General features: G+C 44.1%; 1 protein-coding gene across 2 annotated transcripts in view; it reads right to left on the bottom strand.

The window, feature by feature from the left end:
• NALF1 (NALCN channel auxiliary factor 1) overlaps nucleotides 1-18,247 on the bottom strand; it is a 343,523-nt gene extending 325,276 nt beyond the window's left edge. Inside the window, exon 1 of one of the 2 annotated variants that reach the window (XM_053384426.1) lies at nucleotides 17,511-18,247. In XM_053384426.1, coding sequence (XP_053240401.1) covers nucleotides 17,511-18,161 — 651 coding nt within the window. In that variant the 5' untranslated portion in view covers nucleotides 18,162-18,247. Of the gene's footprint in view, nucleotides 1-17,502 lie in introns of both variants that reach the window. The other variant, XM_053384427.1, reaches the window with a different exon arrangement.
• Between the last annotated feature and the right edge of the window lie 2,725 nt (nucleotides 18,248-20,972).

Genomic DNA, 20,972 nt, shown 5'->3' with positions numbered 1-20,972 from the left:
CGGACCTTTGTTGGCAAGGTGATGTCTCTACTTTTTAAGATGCTGTCTAGGTTTGTCATTGCTTTCCTCCCAAGAAGCAGGCGTCTCTTAATTTCGTGGCTGCTGTCACCATCTGCAGTGATCATGGAGCCCAAGAATGTAATTGTGATATATCAACAGCTAAACTTCATGATATATCACAATGTCTGAAACAGGGATGAAGCTATGTAGAGATGAACAGTAAGGCTGGGCGATACCTGGTTTTCAACATTATCATATATCACCAGCTAAACATTGCGATATACTGATATATCACAATGTCTGAAGTAAGAATGGAACTATGCAGAGGCACTGTCTGGCTTCATGGTTTTTCCCACATTGTGATTTTTGCATCACACACACACACAAACCATGATTTGCGATATACTGCCTGGTCAAAAACTATGAGACTGATATCATTATGTGGACTTCAAACCAGTTTTGGACAATATATCAATATATCGCCCAGGCCTACCACACGAGGATGGTTTACATGACATGCTAAGCCAAACTATGGCTTATGGGGACCATGCAAATGAGCAGGGAGTCCAAAAAGGAGCCCACAACTGCTTTGCTTTTTTCCCTTGTCCTTTTTCCTGCTGTGCTTTAAGCCTCAGCTACAGCTCATGGATAGTGAAGGCAGAGCTAAACAACGAGTCCCTGTTAGGACAGCATGGTAGGCCAAGTACAGCACAGTTTGAGAGCAAAAAGGACCAGAGATGAGCAAAGTGACTGTGGGTTCTACTAAAGGAACCCGCACTTTTGTGTGGTCCTGCTGTAGCATAGTTTGGCTTACCTGTGTCAAGCAAACCAGGCCACTGGCCAGCAGGAGCTCTCCAGGACTTTAGACAGACATCTTTGCAAGACCTACCTGAAGATGCCCCAGGGCTTGGACCTGGGACCTTCTGCCTGCAGAGAGAGCGTTGCCTTTACTACCATGACACGAACCTTCCTGTATTGTCTGCCCATGGCTGTAGTTCAAACTACAGTTAAAGGAACAGCTACAGGAGCCATTTCAAAGTTGCCATGCACCTTTCCATTTTTGTATCCACATAAATGGATATAAAGCACATAAATGGATATAAAGCAAGGGCTTGCTTGTCTATCACCCTCCTAAATCTGTTTGCAGAATGTGCTTGTGTAAAAGCAGAACTGTGCAGCCAACAAACAAGAAGGCAGAAGCCCGAATTAAAATGCCAGGGAATAATTTGTGCCAGAGAAAGTGATCTGTAGCTGAGGGACAGAGGGCAAAGAGGCCCACTCAGCTTACAACTCCCACAAGAACGCAACAGCAACAACCACTGGAGCAAAATGCACTGCCCACAGTCAGTTGTTACATCTAAAACTGAAGCAGTAAAACTAAAGCCCCTCTTTTGTCCAGATAAGATTTTGGTGTGGTCCTTCAGCAGCTACTGTTTGCAGCAGTGCTTTATGCAGATGCTGATGGCCAGAAGTGTGACAAATACACATCAAAGGCAGATTAGCTTTCATTTAAAAAGCTAGTGTGGACAACCCTTATCATCTTAATCCAAGTCCTTCATTTTAAATGGCTGAGATAAATACCTAGGCAGCAGGAAAGGTTCGCCAGAGAGAGACTAACGTTTAAGAGAATAATTTCAACTGCAGTCATTTCTGCAGTTTAGGTGAATGGCAGAAGGTGGTGCAGTGCTGTGACACTACACTACCCTCCGATTACAGTGGTGTCCTTGGAGCAAGGACTGTGCAGATCAATTCCTCACAAAACATCAACACTTCAGTTCTGTGGGAAGTGAGTTCCCTCAGAGGCACAGAGTTGCCATCCAGACAGAACCATACATTTCTGAAGGGATTACTGCATATTTTCTGATTTGTTTCAACAACAACAACAAGTTAAGTGCTTTTTTTTTTAACCATCTATGCTCTTTGGATGTTAATGCAAGAAGATCCAAAACAATAATACAGCAACACCTCAAAAGCTAAACCGGACTTGCCATCTGAAAAAGATACAGCCATTAAGGGAAAAGGAAAAGAGAGAGAAAGGAAGGGCAGGGGGAGAGAATACAGAATCAACAGCCCAATGGATGAGGTTCATTTCTTCACTAATGCTTCTTTTTTAACTGTTTTATTTTTTCAATGTCAGTTTCAAACCCTGTTTAAGCAGCTACAAAAGAAGGAGAGGTGGTAGGACGCAATGAGATCAGAAAAGCTCTCACCCTTCCCTGGCCATCTCTCAGGTCTTTCAAGTAAACTTACAAGTCGGATTTTAGAGGCCACGACGCCCTACAGAAAATTGCAACTAGTTCCTTAAAAGGAGAGGACCAATCTGCAACAACTAATTTTCACCAAACCACAGTTGAGGGTTCTTTGACAGGTATACTGATATAAAACCAGCTGCACAGTGTGAATCTAGGTGAGCAGTTCTAGATAGTTTGCTTCTTCACAATTCTTGAGAGTGTGCTGACGGTTTGGTTTGCAAGACACTTTTACAGAGAAGCTGTGCCAACTCAGATGCGCCTTTGTCTACACTTAACCTGAGGTATTCTCAGCCTCTGTTAATCGCAATCACTTGGATGAGTTGCAGCTAGTACATCCCAAGGACATGGACAAGATTCATGCAGCCTACCAGTCTCCTTGATTCTTGAATGGGACATGAATTATCTAGACTAATTTCAGCCTGGATCAAGGACTGAAACTGTCTTGATAGTGCTAGTAAGCAACATACACCGAAATGTAGACAGGGACATGCATCACTGTTGATTTGTCTGGATATCTTGGAAGACTTCAGAACCACCCCTTACAGTATTCCTGTCAGGGTTGAGATTTGGACATAGCACTCCTTGGCACTGGGTCCACTCCTGTCTGACCGATAAATTCCAAAAGATGGTAATGGGAAGACTACAGTACTGTTTTGCATCTGGCAAACTCTATGTGGTGCCACAGAGTTCTGCCTTGTCTCCCAGGTTGTCTCACATTTACATGAATCTACTGAGAGAGGTCATATGAGGCTTTGCAGTATGATGCCGCCAATTAGCAAATGATACCCAATTAAATCTGTTCTTCCTCAAATCACAGTGAAGCAACCCTCGGCAGTGCCTGAAGTCAATGGGCTGAACACAGGCTAATAAATTGAAGCTCACGCTACACAAGGCAGAGATATTTATGGTAGGTGGGTCAGCCAATTTGGAAGCAAGCTGAAGGCAGATTTGTAGATTGGGAGTTCTCCAGGACCCAGCAAGCTGCTTAATGGGCAAGTAAGAGCCATGACAAGCAGTTTATGGTTTTTTTAAAAAAATTTAGCTGTGTCTGGTATATCGACTGCATGCTTATCTGGAAGACAAAAGCCTGAAAAATATTCAGAAACTTCAGCAGGTCAAAAATTCAACAGCCGTGTTGTTAAACTAAATTGAAAGTTATATGGCACTTTTTGTAGTGGACCATATCCAAACCAGCTCACAAGAAACATCAGATAGGGATAGTGTGTCAACATCAATCCAAGTAGTCATCTCCCAGTTAGGCTATTGCAATAGTCAGTTGCAATTACCCATCAACAGGACCTTCTCAGCAAGAGTTCCATGCTTGTAGAATACACTTCCTCTAGGGGCTGGTGCCACCACTAAATAGCTTTAGGCACTATGAGCTGTTTAAATCAATGTGTCTGGCTGCAATATTTTGAATTATTAAATAACTGAGATGTCATCAAAAAAATTATGTTGTGATTTCTAAGTTGTAATCTACTCTACAGCCTTAGGATGAAGGGTGGAAAATAAGTCAAAGAATATATAAGCAAAATACCAAAATACAACATCTCAGTTCGTAACAAAAAATTCAGATATGGCAAAGTCAACAAGTCAAATTAATAGTACTATTAAATGACTTGATTGGATATAAAAGCTAACCTCAGGTCCAAATGTTCCCTGCTATATTAAAATATAAGAAGGCAGCATTTGACCTGTGGAGTGGGAAAATCAGTGCTTTCCTAGGGATACTTCTTGCATTGTCCAGATTTCCGTCACCCAAACTGGCAGATAGTGATTTGTAATGTCACTTGTCCTCCTTATTGTGACCTTTTCCATACAAGTCACTCAGTTAATTGTTCGCTGCTGAAACGATCGCTGTGTTTTTAAGCAGTATAATTTTCCTTCCATGTAGATGAATTGCTTGCTTTTAACGTGTAGTGGTTTTTTTCTCTGTGCTTCAAACTATTTGCTACTTTTAGAATTCATATACTGTACTTCACCATGTGTTGAAGTGTAGTAATTAACTTCATAGGCTGACATCTTGTCAGAGAGACTTTTTAAGGCTTTCTTTATGTCACGCCACCTGGCAATTTCGTTGCAGCCATCTTTGTTTCCACAACTGAATAGAGAGGCCCAGGTAACCAGCCTACTCTGCAAGGGCAGCATATTTGTAAAGGGATGCTAAGTGAGAAGGAAATTAAAATACGCTAATAAGAGATTGCATTCACTATTGTCCCTGGCAGCTTTTAAATGCTTAACATAAATACAAACACAGGTTGATGTTTGTATGTTTGTTTGTTTGTTTGTTTGTTTGTTTGCTTGCTTGCTTGCTTGCTTGCTGCTTGCTTGCTAAGACTTGTATACCACATTACATCCTACTTTTTATTTTTAAAAAATGAAATATTAAGTTAATTTTTTTATCCTTGACATTAAATAAGTGGTAAAGGACAAACAGGAAGAGGCAAGTATGATTTGCAGAAGTTACCTGTGACCTTCTCACTTAGCCACAAGTCCCGTTGTAGTGCTCTGACTTACTTTTGGTAACTCGACTTTTACAAAGGAGTCGTCACCTGTGCAAGCAAAACCAATGTTTGAAAGAGAATAATTCATTCTTATGACCTCATGCCTCCAACAAATGTGACACATCCTATTTTGACGTTAGATGTCTGAAAGATCAATAGACTAAAAGGAAAGGAAAGGTTATACATGGCAACGAAAAGCAGGAACTGCATTTAATCTGACAACAATAAATTACTGTCATTGGTTGAGAACCAAGAAACTGGGAGCTTTCAACAAGGAATGTGTTCTTTATGTGGCAAACTTCCTAGGACATTATCAATCAGCATACCCTGTCATTAGCTCTTCACTTTACAAGCGTATAAAATATATTGTGAACTTAACGCTTGTTCCGATTATACTGACATTGCAATAAAGTACTGATATAAAGAAACTCCTATCTTTCACAGCGTTGCATGTTTACTCGGGGGAAGGGGATCCAATTGTGTTCAGTGCAGCTTATTCCCATGTAAGCATGCACAGGAGAGCAGCCTCAGTTCACCAGTAAGTAGGCATCATTTCCTGCGGATTTAAACCACATAACCAAATAAATTTATATGTAGTTCATATGCTTTCGATTAGACTTTCTACCAACATTCACAGAAAGCAGGACTCATATCAAATTTATGTTAAACATGGCAGTTCAATATTTAACATGGTTTGCACCTTTCTCACGATTTTTTTGGAGCAAATAAAAATGCTCCTCTGCAAAACTCCAATGACAGCACTGAAATTTGCAAAACAAAAACAAAACACTGTTCTTCCTGTTCTACTATATATTTTCCCTGGCCCAGCCTTTGATATTTGTAACCGTTATATTAACATGCACTATATATCATTGCAGTTTCTGAATACTCATGCCCATGGGCAACCGATTATCAGCATACATTATATTTTTACCCTCTTGCGCCAGACTGACTTTTGTGAATGTCACAAAATGTGGCCCTACAGGGTCAATGGTCAAGCCAGAATGATGTCAGGATCCCTAGATGCGTCCAGAGAAAGGTGGTGAGGGCAGGATAATAAAAAGGGAAATGCAGACTAGTGCAGCACAGGACTCGAGGAAGCTAATTTGGAGAAAGAGCTAACTGAAGGGTCAACACAAGGCAGATGAAACAGTCGAGGTCAGAGACAGAGGAACAAGTAGGGCTGCTGATTCTTCTGTAAGCACAGAACTGTTGGCCAGCCTGTCAGGAGACCTTTCCTTCTTTCCTCCTTTTTCATGGGCTGCTGGCATGCAGGAGCTAAGAAGAACAAGATATCTCAAAGGGTTTCAAGGGAGCTTATTCCAAGACAGCATGAGGCTGAGGCTGCGAAGCAATTCCAGGCATGTGCACATTAGATGGGGGGATAATTCCAGTTGAATCCAGAAAGATTTATCTCTGAATAAATATGCTTAAGATGAGGCTATCAATCTCACGCTAAATACCACATTTTGTGTTAAGGTCAAACACGTGCAGTTCCCAAATGAAACAATAGTTTGCAGCTCTGTAACTCCCAATCCCATAATGGAACATCAGGGTAAGACTTGAATGCCCTTTTCCAATATACTTTGTGGTGAAGTAAATAGCAGGATTTGAACTTCACTTGTGTTTTCTTAAGGGTTTTTTACTCCTAAGACGGTCAAAGATACAGTTTATAGATCAATCTGGAATTATTTCCCTTTGCTCTGTAAAAAAAAATATCTTCGAAACAGAACTAGGAGCACCATAACAGTGAATAAAATTTGTTAACTGCTAAACCTTCATGCTTATGAGTCCTTTCTGAGCAAAGCCAAGGTACTCAACAGTGTTGCCATCCAAAATCTGTGGTTTGCATCCAAAATCTTCACAATTCTCAGACATGTTTGCCATAATGAAGCAGTACTGATGCAAGTTGGAAACAAAAATACTCCATCATCTGATTATCTGTGTTGCTTCTCTTTTGTTGTGTTTGCTTCTCTGAAAGAGGCTATTTTATCAATCACTCATTCGAATATATTTAGAAAGTCCCAGCTCAAGAGTTCTTATAAGGGAAAATAATGGTAGTAACACATCTATAAAGGTTTGTGGTTTGTATTTTTATATTTAGATCTCAACTGCTCCAGCGTAGTAATCTGGAAAGTAATTTAATTAACATTTCTAACTGGCTTTAATACACAGAGTTGTTCAAAACCTTCCTTATAAAATGAAACGCAACATCAAAATTTGTTTCCTAAGTGAAAGCATAACGGATACAAATTAAATTTTGAATGCTGATTCAAAGGAGCGTATTACATTGTAAGTAATACCCTTCATAAATAACTTGCTGCAAACCAACTGAAGAAGAAAGAAAAAACAGAATCATAGCTATTGAGTTTGGGAACACTTTAGTTTTTGGAATCATCTCACTTACTGTAATAGGACTACTTTGAAATAAATAAATTATAGCTTGCATCTTACCTTGATTCTAAACTCATTACTTGGAAGTGAGCTCCACTGATTTTGGTGGGACTTACTGACAACTTACTGACAAGTAGATGTGCTTAGAATCATCGTGGAGTAAACTGTTGAAGAGCAAATATCAACAGGTTCATCTTTTTAATGAGAAATTGGTAGTATGACAGAGAGCCAGTAAAAGAGAGCCCTACATTAACCTTGTTTCAAAGTGATAAAGTGATTCTACATTAGGGATCCACAAGCTGGAGTCCATAATTTGGCACTAGTTCTTGAAGAGATGCTATCTGTCAACCTGTCGCTGTCCCACCACTAGCTGCTATCAGTGGCCTGCTGCCAAGACTGTTCACCCCTCTCTCTCTCTCTCTCTCTCTCTCTCTCTCTCTCTCTCTCTCTCTCCAAGGAACAGCAGGGTGCTTGAGGTAGGGGAAAGAAGAGCAAAGAAAGGTCAGAAACAGTGAATGAAACTCCTCCACAAGATGCCTTCTATGCATTGTACATTCACAGAAGACTCCCAGAGAACAGCAATAAAACAAATCAGGAGTGGTGAGGCCCACACACACCCTCTCCCTGTTTCTGTTAGCGCCACTCCCCACGACAAGTGAGAATGTGAGTTTATGCTTTGACACTGCAAGAAACAATGCCAGTCAAGTCAAAAGCAACCTTGGCAGGTGTGCCAGTGGCAAAACCTAACGCATCATGCGGAAGGTTTGCCAGCTGCACTATGAGGGCCAGTACAAACATAATACAGTGTTGAAGTGGCAAGTGCAGGACTCACACAAAATGTGTTCATGTATACATTTCATCACTCTGCCATTTTGAGCATTGCCACTCAGCCAGATCCACAACATGCTTGATCACACAGTGCATCGTTAAGCTATGCAATTCACGACCGCATGACGTGGTGACAGCTGCCAATCTGAAGTGGTTGAAATGTGGGTTAACCTATCCTAGCCATGCTGGCTGTGCAGGCATGGCAATTAGTCTACACTGCAAACATGTTTTTGCCATAGACGGGACTTCATCCCGCTCTACGGAGTCTTCTCCGTGGTCAGCACAATTAGGAAGCACCTTATTTAATGCTGCAGGCTGGCTTGACAGGTAAAACAGAACTACAGAAAGGAAGACGAATGGGGAGCACTCAGTCTATACCAAAGAAACTTGACAATGAAATGAATATGCTTCACAAACAACTATGGCACAAAATAAGCCAAAGGGCAGAGTTACCATATCACTTCAGTAACAGCATGAACCCTAAATATAGGTCTTGCCTTGAATGAATGCAGTGTCAAAGAGGATTCTGGAGTTCGATCTAACTTTACATCTCATTGTCATCCTTTGTTCTGCTGCCTCCAAAACCCCCCATTAAAGAGGTAGAGAGCAACAGTTAAGTTTGCCAGCAAGCCATTAGCAGGGGAGATAGAATTGAATCTCCACTCCCAATTCCCTCGAAGTTACCTACTTCTAAAAACAGCTGCCAACCATAGCTCTAGCGCACATTCTCAGTATAGCTTTTGCATGTTGGACTGGTGGTTTTTAATTTTTTAGAAAATTAAATAAAATGCTTGTATCAGGATACATCCTCCAGAATTGAAATTAAGCCAAAATACAATTCAGACTCAGAAAGTATTTTTTTAAAAAATCTTTTTTATGATTATGACTCCTATAATTAGAGCTTACTGCTTGGTGAAATATTTCTCATTTCCCTTTTGATCATAAATACCTCTCATGCATTTTTTTATTAACTGAGCATTGTAAGCTTTTTTTAAGCTGCACTAAATAAATATGAACTATTATCAATTTGAAAAGAGTTTCAGAGTGGAACTGCACTTTTAAAATAGGCATTGTGAGATTAACAAGTATCACTGAAGGATTTCATGTGTGAGACTTTCAGAAGTGCTTAGCTGTGGCCTAAATTTGATTATATTGAAGTATCCGATAAAACACAGTAAAGCAGGAATTTCGAAATTGAATGGTAACGTATCACAAGGCAAGCCTGTACTTTGGTTCTGCCTCATGCATGGTTCAAAATGTCTACTGATTTCAGTAAAAGTGGTATGTTTAGGTTTATAGAACGATATCAAATAAGTCACACTTAAGTAGGACTTAAGTAAATTGATTTCATTGATTCTAGTGGGCCATACTCTGCGTATAAAACATTGGCTATCACCCAAAGTATGTGTGAAATATATAAAGGTAAAAAGGTAAAGGACCCCTGGATGGTTAAGTCCAGTCAAAGGCAACTATGGGATTGTGGTGCTCATCTCGCTTTCAGGCCAAGGGAGCCAGCGTTTGTCTGCAGACAGTTTTCCGGGTCATGTGGCCAGCACGACTAAATCACTTCTGGCACAACAGAACACCGTGACGGAAGCCAGAGTGCATGGAAATGCCGTTTACCTTCCCATCATACAGGTAGTTATTTATCTACTTGCACTGGCGTGCTTTCGATTACTAGGTTGGCAGGAGCTGGGACAGAGCAACGGGAGCTCACCCCGTTGTGCAGATTCAAACCGCCAACCTTCTGATTGGCAAGCCCAAGAGGCTCAGTGGTTTAGACCACAGTGCCACCCACATCCCTTTTGTGAAATATATATTACATAGTCAAGATGTACATCCTCATTAATTCAACATTTTTGCATTTTAAGAAGTGAGACCTTCCTTTATACAAAAGGCACGCATAACAACTCCATTATCAGTTAAACAGCCCAACCCAATTATGATAAACATTTGTGATTAGCACCTTTCTTTCCCAGTCATATGAACTGGTTCCCTGATAAATTTTTACTGTATTATTGTTTCATTTTCTGCGGTTTGCTTTTATGCACACCAATTAAAAATGCTAATGACTAAGCAGTATGAACATAAACGTCTTAAATAAAACAAATAAACACAATTATGTTTGTTAGCACTTACACCTGTTTATGAATATACAACAATAATATGGTGTTTGTTCCATAAAGTTGCAAGTTATTCCTTTTTAACCTTCAGCCAATCTCAAAAATAAATAAATCAAAATCACATTAATAGTTTTGGGGGTGTTTTTAAGGTCTCCAATGAGATTTTCAATGTATTGTTACAAAAGTTGGGTGCTTCATTTCTCTCTGCCAAGCGGTGGCAAGAGCCCATGGGATTCCAGGCACTCACTCAGTTCTGTGTACCTCTGGAGAATTGAAACACAGCGGAGACTGCCATAGCTTTAAGAAAAAAATGTTTGTTCACCTATTTGCACCTTCAGTCTGCATGGAGGGACTCCAGATCTTACAGCATGGTCATTTCAAAAAGGACTTCTACCTTCTTCCTCATTCTCCTTCCCACAACCAGGTTCTCCTTTCCTGTCACCTCAAACACAGTTACCCTGGCAGCTTTCCAAACCCCTGTCTCTGTTCACACCTCAGGGCAAAAGGGAGGGGAGGACAGTTCTCTTGCATTGCCAATGCCCCTCTATTGTTTCTTAAAGGACAGGTAATTTTGCATAGGCTAGTCCAAGAATTCCTCTGCAGTTTGTATTTCTCCCTTCACATCCCAAATAATCAAAATCCTTTATTAATTTTTAGCCCCCGCCCCAAAAAAAGGTATATAACAGTATATTGGGAGAGATTCGAGACCCCAGGGGGTAAAGTGTGTCTGTGGTGCCACTTGAAGTGTGCGTGACAAAAGCAAAACAACCAGCCAATAAATATTTAGGAGGTAGAATTGTTCTGTTAAATAAAGGGTTGCCCCTGTATATCCGGTAAACCACATACTGAGCCTGCCCCTGCATATTGAGGAAACCAGGACTGAGTTTTTGTGTGATGAGACTGTTTGCTCAGTTCTGGTGCTAAAAACATACTACTGAGCTACTAAGCATGTCCTTGAGAGCACACAGGGTTCTAGTAAAACTAAAAAAGTAAGTCTCACAAGCCCAACATATCTCATCTTGGTACTAGATCAACTTCCATCAACGGTGTCTCAAAAAATTTTTTACACATCACTTGGGAAGGCAGGCGAACTAATGCCAGTGTATTGGAAGAAGCAAAGATCACCGGTGTTGAAGCAATGATTCGTTGGACTGGTCATGTTGCTCAGATGCCTGATTATCGTCTTCCAAAGCAACTACTCTATTCTGAACTTAAAAATGGGAAACGTAATGCTGGTGGTCAACAAAAGAGGTTTAAAAACTATCTCAAGGCAAATCTTTAAAAATGTAGTATAAACATGAACAACAGGGAAACACTGACCTGTGAGCACTCCAGTTGGAGAACAGTCTTTACCAAAGGTGTCATGGACTTTGAAGACGCTCAAACTCAGGACGAAAGGGATAAATGTGCACGTTTTGCAAACCCTCACCGTGATCAACTCCTACCCAGAAACCTATGTCCCCACTGTGGAAGGACATGTAGATCCAGAATTGGCCTCCACAGTCACTTACAGACACACTGTTAAGATTGTGTTCATGGAAGACAATCTTACTCGGCTATGAGTGATCGCTGAAGAAGAAGAAGATTACCGTATTTCCCTGCTGGTTGCAAGGATTATATTTATGCCTTCACTGGTGGCTGTATTTATAGGCCATGATCAAAGGTTCAGGAATGAAGCACCATCAGTAATTGCTTTATACAAAAGTGGCCGATGTATGTATTTATTATTTCCATTTATGAGTCAACTAATAAAAATATTGTCTAAGTAGCCTGTAGCAGCAATATAAGCAACATTTCAAATATAACTTGCAGCAATTCAATAATAAAACAATAAACTGGTAAAACAACCCTGCAATAAATCCAGCCATAAAATCCAATTCAGCATAAAACAAGCATCAATCGACCCCAAGCAACCTGTACAATGTTTACAAAGTTCTGGAATAAGTTGCAGAGGGCTATGTTTTGTTTTCTATAGTTCAACAAAGCAACACCTGCTACATGCATGATTTATTAAAATACATTAATATTGCATACTTGTACTTTTGCATGATTGTTCATAAATGTAAAAATATTTAAACTTTATTCATAGCATTAACTTGAACTGAATTCTATTTTTATATACCTTGAATTCTCCAGGTAGAACAAGAAGAGAGGAAACCCATTATGCTTCAAAATAAGTTACGCAAACAATCCTAATGATGTGTACATGAGTAAAACGTTCCCCAAGGCTGCAATCTCATACCTACTTATCTGGGACTTGCTTCTAAGTAGACACATACAGGATTGCACTATGATTTTCCTAGAACTAAGAGTATAATGCACTTGGATATGAAAATACATTCCGCCATCTCAATGTATTTGCTGCTTAAGAACTTGATTCTTTGCCCATGCTGTGCTCTAGGAATTTTGTTCAATGTTCACTATGTTTAATGAGAAACCTTAACACTTCCATGACTTTGGATCAAGGCATTAAAGTTCAAGCGTGTAAATCAAATCAGCCCTCATTTCTCAACATTTGCATCTCCCTCACAGGCTATACCAATTTGGCCCGTTCTTGCTTTTGATCCAGTTTGAGCCTTGTCTACATTTGATTTATTTTATCTATTTTTTATTAAATTTCTATACTGCCTTTTATCCAAGCATCATAGGACACTTTACAATATCAAAACACAAAAACACGTAACATACTAACAAAAACAATATGCATACACACCCATACACACACCCACACAGATTAAAAGGCCATAGATTGTTTAATTGTCCAGCAGCTTGGGAGAAGAAGAATGTTTTTGCCTGGCCGATAAAGATCTGTAACAAAGGCACCAGGCAAACCTCTCTGGGGAGAGCATTCCGCAAGTGGGGAACCACTGCAAAAAAGGCCTAGTCTTGTTATCCGCCTCCCCCCCCCAACCATTGTTTACTGGAGCATACTGGAGTAGCAGGAAGAAACACTCCGGTTTGTTCCAAAGTTTTCCAAGCACTGGATGATTACTAAACCCTCAGAAAACATCAGAGAGGATTGGGACACTCAACCTGCCCTGCTTCCTCCTTGGAGGAGTAGAGAGATAGAAATAGCAGTGTGCTTTTGACTGCCCGTACTGTTGTATTTGAGCAGGGGGAGCCTTTTAAGGGGAAATTATGGCACTGTCTCTACCATGGAGCAATGTTTCACCACTGATAAATTCAATAGGAGGCTGGTAGCGAGGTTGACTCCAGCATTCAGCCAAGTGGGCTCAAACATGCCTAATTCGGTGCTGGATTCTAGGCCTAAAACTATGTCTGGAATACTTCTGAAACACATGTGTTCAAATACTTGGCTTCACTAAAATGTTTTTTACGCATGCATGCTGGCATGAACTTTATTAGTTGACCCAGTTCTCATTTAGCAACAACCTGAGGCTTGCTTTATGACTAACTACCAACTTAAGAAACACTCGAAGACATCCTCTGAAGACAAGAATGAGGTTTGAGCTCCAATTTATTCCATCTTCCATGAAAACAAGGGATGTCTGGTATGGTGTCTGGTATGTCTCCAAACCTGTCTAAGTAACTTTTCCAGTGAGGTACATAGTAATGGATGGCTTAAAAAATCAAAATGAATATATGAATACCATGCTTTGTAAATATGTAAAATTCCAACTTGTTTACAAGGATATGGAAATTATAAATGAAAAGTTGTAAAGCAAAAGGGTTCATTCTAGGTTGTTAAAAGATAGCACCCATCAACTCAAGTCAAGAGCCATGGGCATTCTAGTAAATTACACAACTATAATCTTAATTGTCAGGTAATTGGCCTAGGGCTTCACCTTTGCAAAATTCTCAAGAGCATAGCATGAAATTGTCCAACTGTAATTAAAACTTTGCAAAGTTAGAATCAGCAACAACATGTGCCCTTAAATCAGCACCCAGGCCACATCTAAGCAGACACATAAAATTGGCGCATTCTACTGTACAGTCGTACCACCGTTTACGTAACCCTCTGGTTACGTAAACTTCGGGATGTGTGCGCAGCAAACCTGAAAGTATTTTACTGGGTTTCGCCCCATGCGCATGCACAGAAGCAGTCTGCGCATGTGCAGAAGCAGTCCTCAGGTTGCAGAAACCTTGGGATCCGACCAGACCTCCGGAACAGATCCTAATCATAACTGGAGGTACCACTGCATGAACAACCATAAACATACTTACACCATTACCACGAGCTATCAAAATAATTCCACTTCCAATACCAATACAAAAATATCTAACAATCTTAGATGTGGTTTTTAATTTTAATTCTAAACCAACCAGTCATGCCAGTACATCAGGTAAATCCAAGTAAGTTCAGGATAAATTATATGTTAATCTGATTTATAAAATTAAAAACTTGGGTTCATACTCAGCAATTCATAGCATCTTTCTAACTGGAGAGACCTGTGAGCTATGACTGCAAAAATACTCTTCTAGTACATAGAAACTGATGCAGTACAGTACCATAGTTTGCTTGGGTTGCTTGCCACATAGATAGGAAAGTTTTAAAAACTGCACATTGGAAAAAGAAATGTGAATAAGTAGCTCTCTATAGCATATTGATAAAATGTACAAACTGTGTAGTATTAAGAGCCTTTGCCAATTATCCTTGCCAATATCATTCTAGGCATACATTTTAATGTTCAGACAGGACATCAGCAATGCTATAGTTTCTGCTTTCTAATATACTAACCAATTGTTATCTGAGGCTGCTTTAGTAGGAAGTAAATACATGACAGAATACAAATGCTACAGGAGATGGTGTGCATAGCAAGCATCATTGATTTTGTCATCAAGTACAAATTGTAAACTGGAAGAAGTGCTCTCTTTTCTAAAATGGAAACGAACAGTTTTAACAGCTTTGCTGCTTAGATGCATGCCGGCCAACTTAATTCAATATTCTTGCCTCTTTTAATGCACAGTGAAAAGTAGCCCACAACAGACCAAACAATTAAATAAGACATAATATGGGCTGTAAGTAAGGTTCCAGTTTATGTAAGGCCTACCTACAGCTGAATCATAACAAAATGTACCCTTAACCGTCACTTAAACCGAAAGAAACATATCTACATCATACCAGAGGTTTTATTTGTGGATAAAAGCACAGATATAGAGTGTCAAATGTGTGTTCAGTAAAACGGTATTCTAATATATCTGTTACATTACTCTCAAACAGTACTACAAGCCTTGGTCCATTTTCCCCCCTAAAAGCAAACATTTCAAACTGCAAAAGCATTAAAACTTCATAGTTACATATTTGAACACAGTTAGCATACTGTAGTATGTGTTTTCCAATATTCAAGTCACAATATCCACCGTTCATACTATATATGCATCAAACGTATCAAACATTAAAGTGCTCAGTTATTACATTTATCAAAATAGGTGATTTGTTATGACTAAACCTAAGGCTCTGAGAACACCGTTACATTGCATTGCTTATGACATCAAGCACCATGGACAGTACTGAAAATCTGCAGCACCATGGACAGCACCAGGCATTCGCAGCTCTATGTACCGCAGTTCCATCACATAAAACTGCCTTGCAGACTTTATTCCTGAACAAAATAAAATGTCTGCTGTTAAGAAGCAGACTCTGAATATTTCCAGCCCACAAAGCAGTTTCTCCTTTCACTTTAACAATAAGCAGCAATTTGTTTTTGTCACACAAGTAAGCATTCAAACTCTTAAAGATACTATTTAAGGACTTGTAAACCTGAACTGATGCTTGCATCCCAGCAGCTCTTAGATCATCACTGCTCTGCTTATAAATAAAGGTAATATATTCAATGTAAACTTTAAAAATTATCTGCTGGGGGGTTTACTTCTTATACCCTGTTTCCATGACAAGCAAATCCTTTCAACAAGCATTGCTTTCCTTTAAAAAAAAGTAAGTTGGCCAATACTCATTACATCTACAACATTTAGATTTTCTTTGGATGCTCTAAGATTACATCAGGGTGATAAGCCCTAAATAAAACAGTGCAGTTCCACTACACAAGATAATATATTACTATCCCAAACACAATTCCTGGAAGTAGCTTCTACTGAAATCAACAAGATGCATCAATACCTAAATCAGGGCCTTGCATATATGTTTGTTTTTTTAACTGCTTCTAGCCCTTGGCTGTTGTTTTTTTAAAGCACCAAACAACAGTTCATGTACAAAGTTGACAGCTACTACCCAGAGCCTATTATCCAGAATCTCTGAAGCTAGACCCCATTGATTTCTGTGGAACTTATTCCCACAGCTGTGTGCACTGAACTGCAACCTTAGAAACATGTCACTACAGCAAGAGCAACACTTTTCTTAAAGGACAAGGTGCCTGAGGTTAGGGCAAAATGGGAAATCAGAATTATGTACAAAGAGCAAAGAGGCAGTCACTAAGACTCTGCCATCACTGCTTTTTCCCACACACACAGTTCGCTGCAGACTCTGCTTGCGACTCCCATAAACCCAGGGCATATTCCAACTCCAGGGATTCGGCAGAGCAGACTTGAAACAGAGACATTTACACAGAGAGAGAGAAGAAGAGCCACCTGGGATCACTTCCTTTCCTCTAAGACTCAATTACCAGACTCTTAGGACACCCCAGGAAAATTACCAGGCTTTTGATTCCCTGAGTTCAGCAGCATGCAGAGCTTTCGCAGCAAATGTCCTACACAACGCTGTCCCTCCAGGGACACACAAGAAAGTTCTTGACCAGTCCTAGAGCTGTCCTTGGTGCTCCAACCAGTTAGCCAGAAGCTGGGGAAGGAGCAACAAACAGATGCCCAAGGTATTTGGCATTGTTCTCCTTAAACGAAAGACAAACCATCAAGCCCGAGAGAAGCAGCGCCTCCTCACTCAGAAGTTCAGGACCCAACTCCATCCATCCCAACAACATCCCTGATCCAGCAACTCGGAAGTTAATGCCCCCACCCTCCCCTGCGAAGAAAGCAGACCTTCGCACCGCCACGCGAATGACGCTTTTTCAGTTCCGGGAAACAACCGAGATCCCCTGATCATTTAAGGGCCAGGGAAACCCCCGCTGGCGACCACGTCTCGGCCTCCCCTCCCCCTCCCACGCACCCCCCCCCACCCGCCGCCTCCGCGCAGCAGCAGCCCACGCGCTCCCGGGTCCTGCTCATTGGCACGCAGCGCCTCTTCCCCTGCCAAGCCGCATTCCAGCCCCTGGCAGTCAGAGCGGGGCCAGCGCGAGTCAGAAGCCCATCGCATACGATCAGGACCGGGGGAAGGGAAGGAGGGAGGGAGAAGCAGCCAGAAACGAAGCCACAAACCGATGTCAAGCCTCAGCGTCGCCAAAGAGACCAACAGTGAATCCAAGGGATTGGAGGGGTGGGAGAAAGACATTGCCCAAGTGGTGGGGGTTAAAAACAAACAAAACCACCTACACTCCTACCTTACAATCCTCCGGGCCGGATTTCACCGAGTACTCCTCCGCCTGCAAGTATTTTTGCAGCACGAGCTCGAACTCTCGGTAGCGGTCCTGCGCTTGCTGGTCGTAGTTCTGGTAAGCCAGGACGCAGCGGCGACAAGAGCCGAGCCAATCCTCGTCCTCCCTGCGGCGCCCTTCGCCATCCAACTCCTCGTCCCCGTCCCCCTCGCCTAGGTCCAGAGTGCAGTTCAGAGTGTCCGGGCGGGAAAGCCCGGCGAAGAGCTCGCGCAGCGTGTAGGAACTACAAAAGGGAAGGTAGAGCTCCGCCTGGGCCGAGGCTCCGGGCTGCTGCAGGCGGCGGCACGCAGCCTCGGCGTCGCCCAGCAGGCTGAAGCACTGGCCGCCGCCGCCGCCGCCCTCCGCCTCCGCCGCGCCGTCCATGCCGTCCTCCCTGCCCGCTCCCGCCCGCTCTGGGTCCCGGTGGCGCCCGGCCGCGACCTGCCTGGCCTCAACGCAGAGCCACAGGTGGTCGGAGAGCAGCACGGTGAAGAAGAGCAGCGAGGCCAGCGACAGGCGCCATTTCTGCGCCCGCTCCGAGTCCGCGAAGGGCTTGTCGGGCTCCCGCGGGCCGAAGCACACGCCCGAGCCGGCTCCTCCCGGGGGGCGGCTGCTCATATTTCGGGAGCGCGCAGCCCCGGCCGGCTCCACGGCGAGGGGGGCTCCGCAGCCGGGCTCGGCGGCCCCACGGGCATGGACACGGCGCGGCGGGGCGCCAGGCTCCCCCCTCAGAGAAGGGCGACGACGACGGCGGTGGCGGCGGCGGCGGCGCTAATGGGGGTGGGGGGGACGGTGGTGGTGGTGCTCCTGCGCGCTGGGCTGGGCTGGGCCGGTCGCCGTCCCCTGCCTCCCTCACGTTCCCTGTCACCCGGGCATGGTCAGAGCGCGGGCCCCCATTTTGGCGCCAACTCGGCCAGCCCACCGCTTCCCGCCCTTCGCCTCATGGCGCGCTGCTCCGCCGCCGCCGCCGCCGCCCCCCACCCCGGCGCCCTGGAGAGCCAGCCGGGGGACCCCGCGAGCCGGGCCCCCGCTAGCCCCAGACGAGACCCTCCTGCTCCTCCTCCTGGCGAGAGGCTGGCTGCTGCGCGTCGCCTGGCCCGAGCTGCTGAGGAGACGCCGGAGGAGCGGCGGGGCGAAGGCTGCCGCTGCTGCTGCTGCTGCTGTGGCTCTTGCTGCGGCTGCTCCTGCTAGCACTGCTGGTGCCACTGCGCTGCGGCTTCTGCTGCTGCTGCTGCTGCTGCTGCCGCCGCCGCCGATGCTGCTGCTGCTGTTGCTTCTGCTGAGGCTCCCGCCGGGCACGACCCCCCCTTGCTCGCGGCGCGGATTTGGCTGCCTCCTGCTGCCCGGGGGCCACCCTCATCTTGGGGCCCTGCGCTAAGTTGCCGCCATCTTCGTCCGGGAGAAGCACTTTTTTGGGGGGAGCGCACGGCCCTTTGCGTCATCTCCTCCTGCGCCGCCAGCCTGGCGCATTGGCAGCGGCGGCGTGCTCTGCCTTCCCTCGACTGGGGGTTGGGGGGGAGGAGAGCGAGCGAGCCGAGGGAGGGAGGGAGGGAGGAGAGGAGAGGTTGGGGGGAATCGCCTGCCACGCGCTCCCCGCTCTGAGGACCCCCCAATCACCGGCATTCTGGCGCGAGGGGGCGGGGGCAATCCCCTCCGCGTGGAGCCGAGGAAGGGGAAGGAATGGATCGCGGGAAGCCGCCGGCGGTGAGTTCGCCTTCGCTGCTTTGCCGGGCTCCAGGCGGGGGAGGGGGGTCTCGCTTGCTGCTGCTCCCCGCCCCCTGTCGTGGGAGCCCCTCGCCCGGCTGCGCCCTAGAGAGCGGCCAGGTCCCACCTCGTAGTCGGGCACCTCGCGACGCCGCGCCTCAGCCCGGGCTGCTCCACGCCCGGTGCGAGCGCAGCCGGCGACTTCGGAGCCCCGGGCCGGAGAGGGGCGCGTTGCATCCCGTCGCGGGGAACTTTGTCCTGGCTTGTGGTGGAGGGGGAGGCCTCCCGATTTGAGGAGCGGGGGGGGCGAGGAGAAGGAGGGGGAGAGAGGTTTCCCACAAAATTGCCCCCCAAGGTGCTTTCCTCTCACGGTGGTGGGGGGGAGGCGGGGGACACTTGTCTCTCGCCTCCCCACTTCTTGCCAGCTGGGTAAACAGAGCCGGCACCCTCTCTCTCGATGTATATCGAGTTTGGAGACCTTTCTTATTGTCAGACAGACATGCTCTTTGAAAAATAATGCTAATAATGTTTATTAAATATTTTCTTTGTTTACAAGAGTACCTGCATTGTCTCTCTTTTCAGGTTGCAAAGTCTTTTTCCATATACCAGTCACATACAATGTGATACAGAATATGGTTGGGGAAGAAGAAAAAGTGGGGAGAGGGAGGAAAGCCACCACTCCCTTTGCCTGACAGCAGGGAAGTCAACACCTAGGGCAGGCATAGGCAAACTTGGCCCTCCAGATATTTTGGGACTACAACTCCCATCATCCCTAGCTAACAGGACCAGTGGTCAGGGATGATGGGAATTGTAGTCCCAAAACATCTGGAGGGCCGAGTTTGCCTATGCCTATGGGGGGCTGAGGTCCCCAAAAAATATTTGAGGGGTTCACCCTCTAAAAGTTCATGGGCATTGCCATTCAAATAGTGTGTGTGTGCCGTGTCTTGTGGTCGATTAAGCTGGGCATGGCTTACCTGGGCTCCCCCAATTCAACTTGGCATCCCTGCCTGACCATATTTTTTGAACATATTCCCAGATGATGCCTGAGAAAGAAAGGAAGGTGAGGGAGACTCTCAATCTGGCCAGATCTTATTCCTGCCTAAAATGTAAATTATTGCCTAAAAAATGATGATCTGCGCTTTTTGAGATCTTAGGTATCTTGCTTTGAGACCAAGGCGGCAGGTGCTTTTTATCGTATTGCAATGTAATCCTGATTTAACCAGCAAACCTGAGAATTTTATAGTCTGATTCATATATATAAAACATTTATTCAAAATTTACAATACAGCTTTGTCCACTGTCATAATATAACAGAAGGATCTCTCCAATCCTCAATCCCACATCACTGTCATGTTGTTTTGCCAAATATCCTCAGTAAGAACCCAGCTACCAGTCCGGTTGGCTGGCCATTTTCAATCAATCAATATTGATTGAAGATAGCCTGGTTCCAAATATATGCCTCTTATAATCCATTTGGGAAGTCAGTGGGGACGGTGCCTACTGGTGGTTTCATGTCAGGGGTGCCAACTTGAATAAAATATTGGAAAGGGTTCAGGTAAGCCCTCCCCCACATAATCCATCACACCACACACACCATTTGAATGACAGTGTCCTTCAACTTTGGGGGGCAGTGCCCTCAAATATTTTATTGGGGGCGCCAAAGGGACCCTGGCCCCTAAGTGTTGGTTACTGTATTCCATGTGCAAAGCATGTGAATGGTCTGGG

This window comes from Podarcis raffonei, chromosome 4 (genome assembly GCF_027172205.1).
Source record: "Podarcis raffonei isolate rPodRaf1 chromosome 4, rPodRaf1.pri, whole genome shotgun sequence".
Lineage (NCBI taxonomy): Eukaryota > Metazoa > Chordata > Lepidosauria > Squamata > Lacertidae > Podarcis > Podarcis raffonei.
The sequence above is the reverse complement of the archived record's forward strand: the minus strand, read 5'-3'. Positions and strand labels throughout refer to the sequence as shown.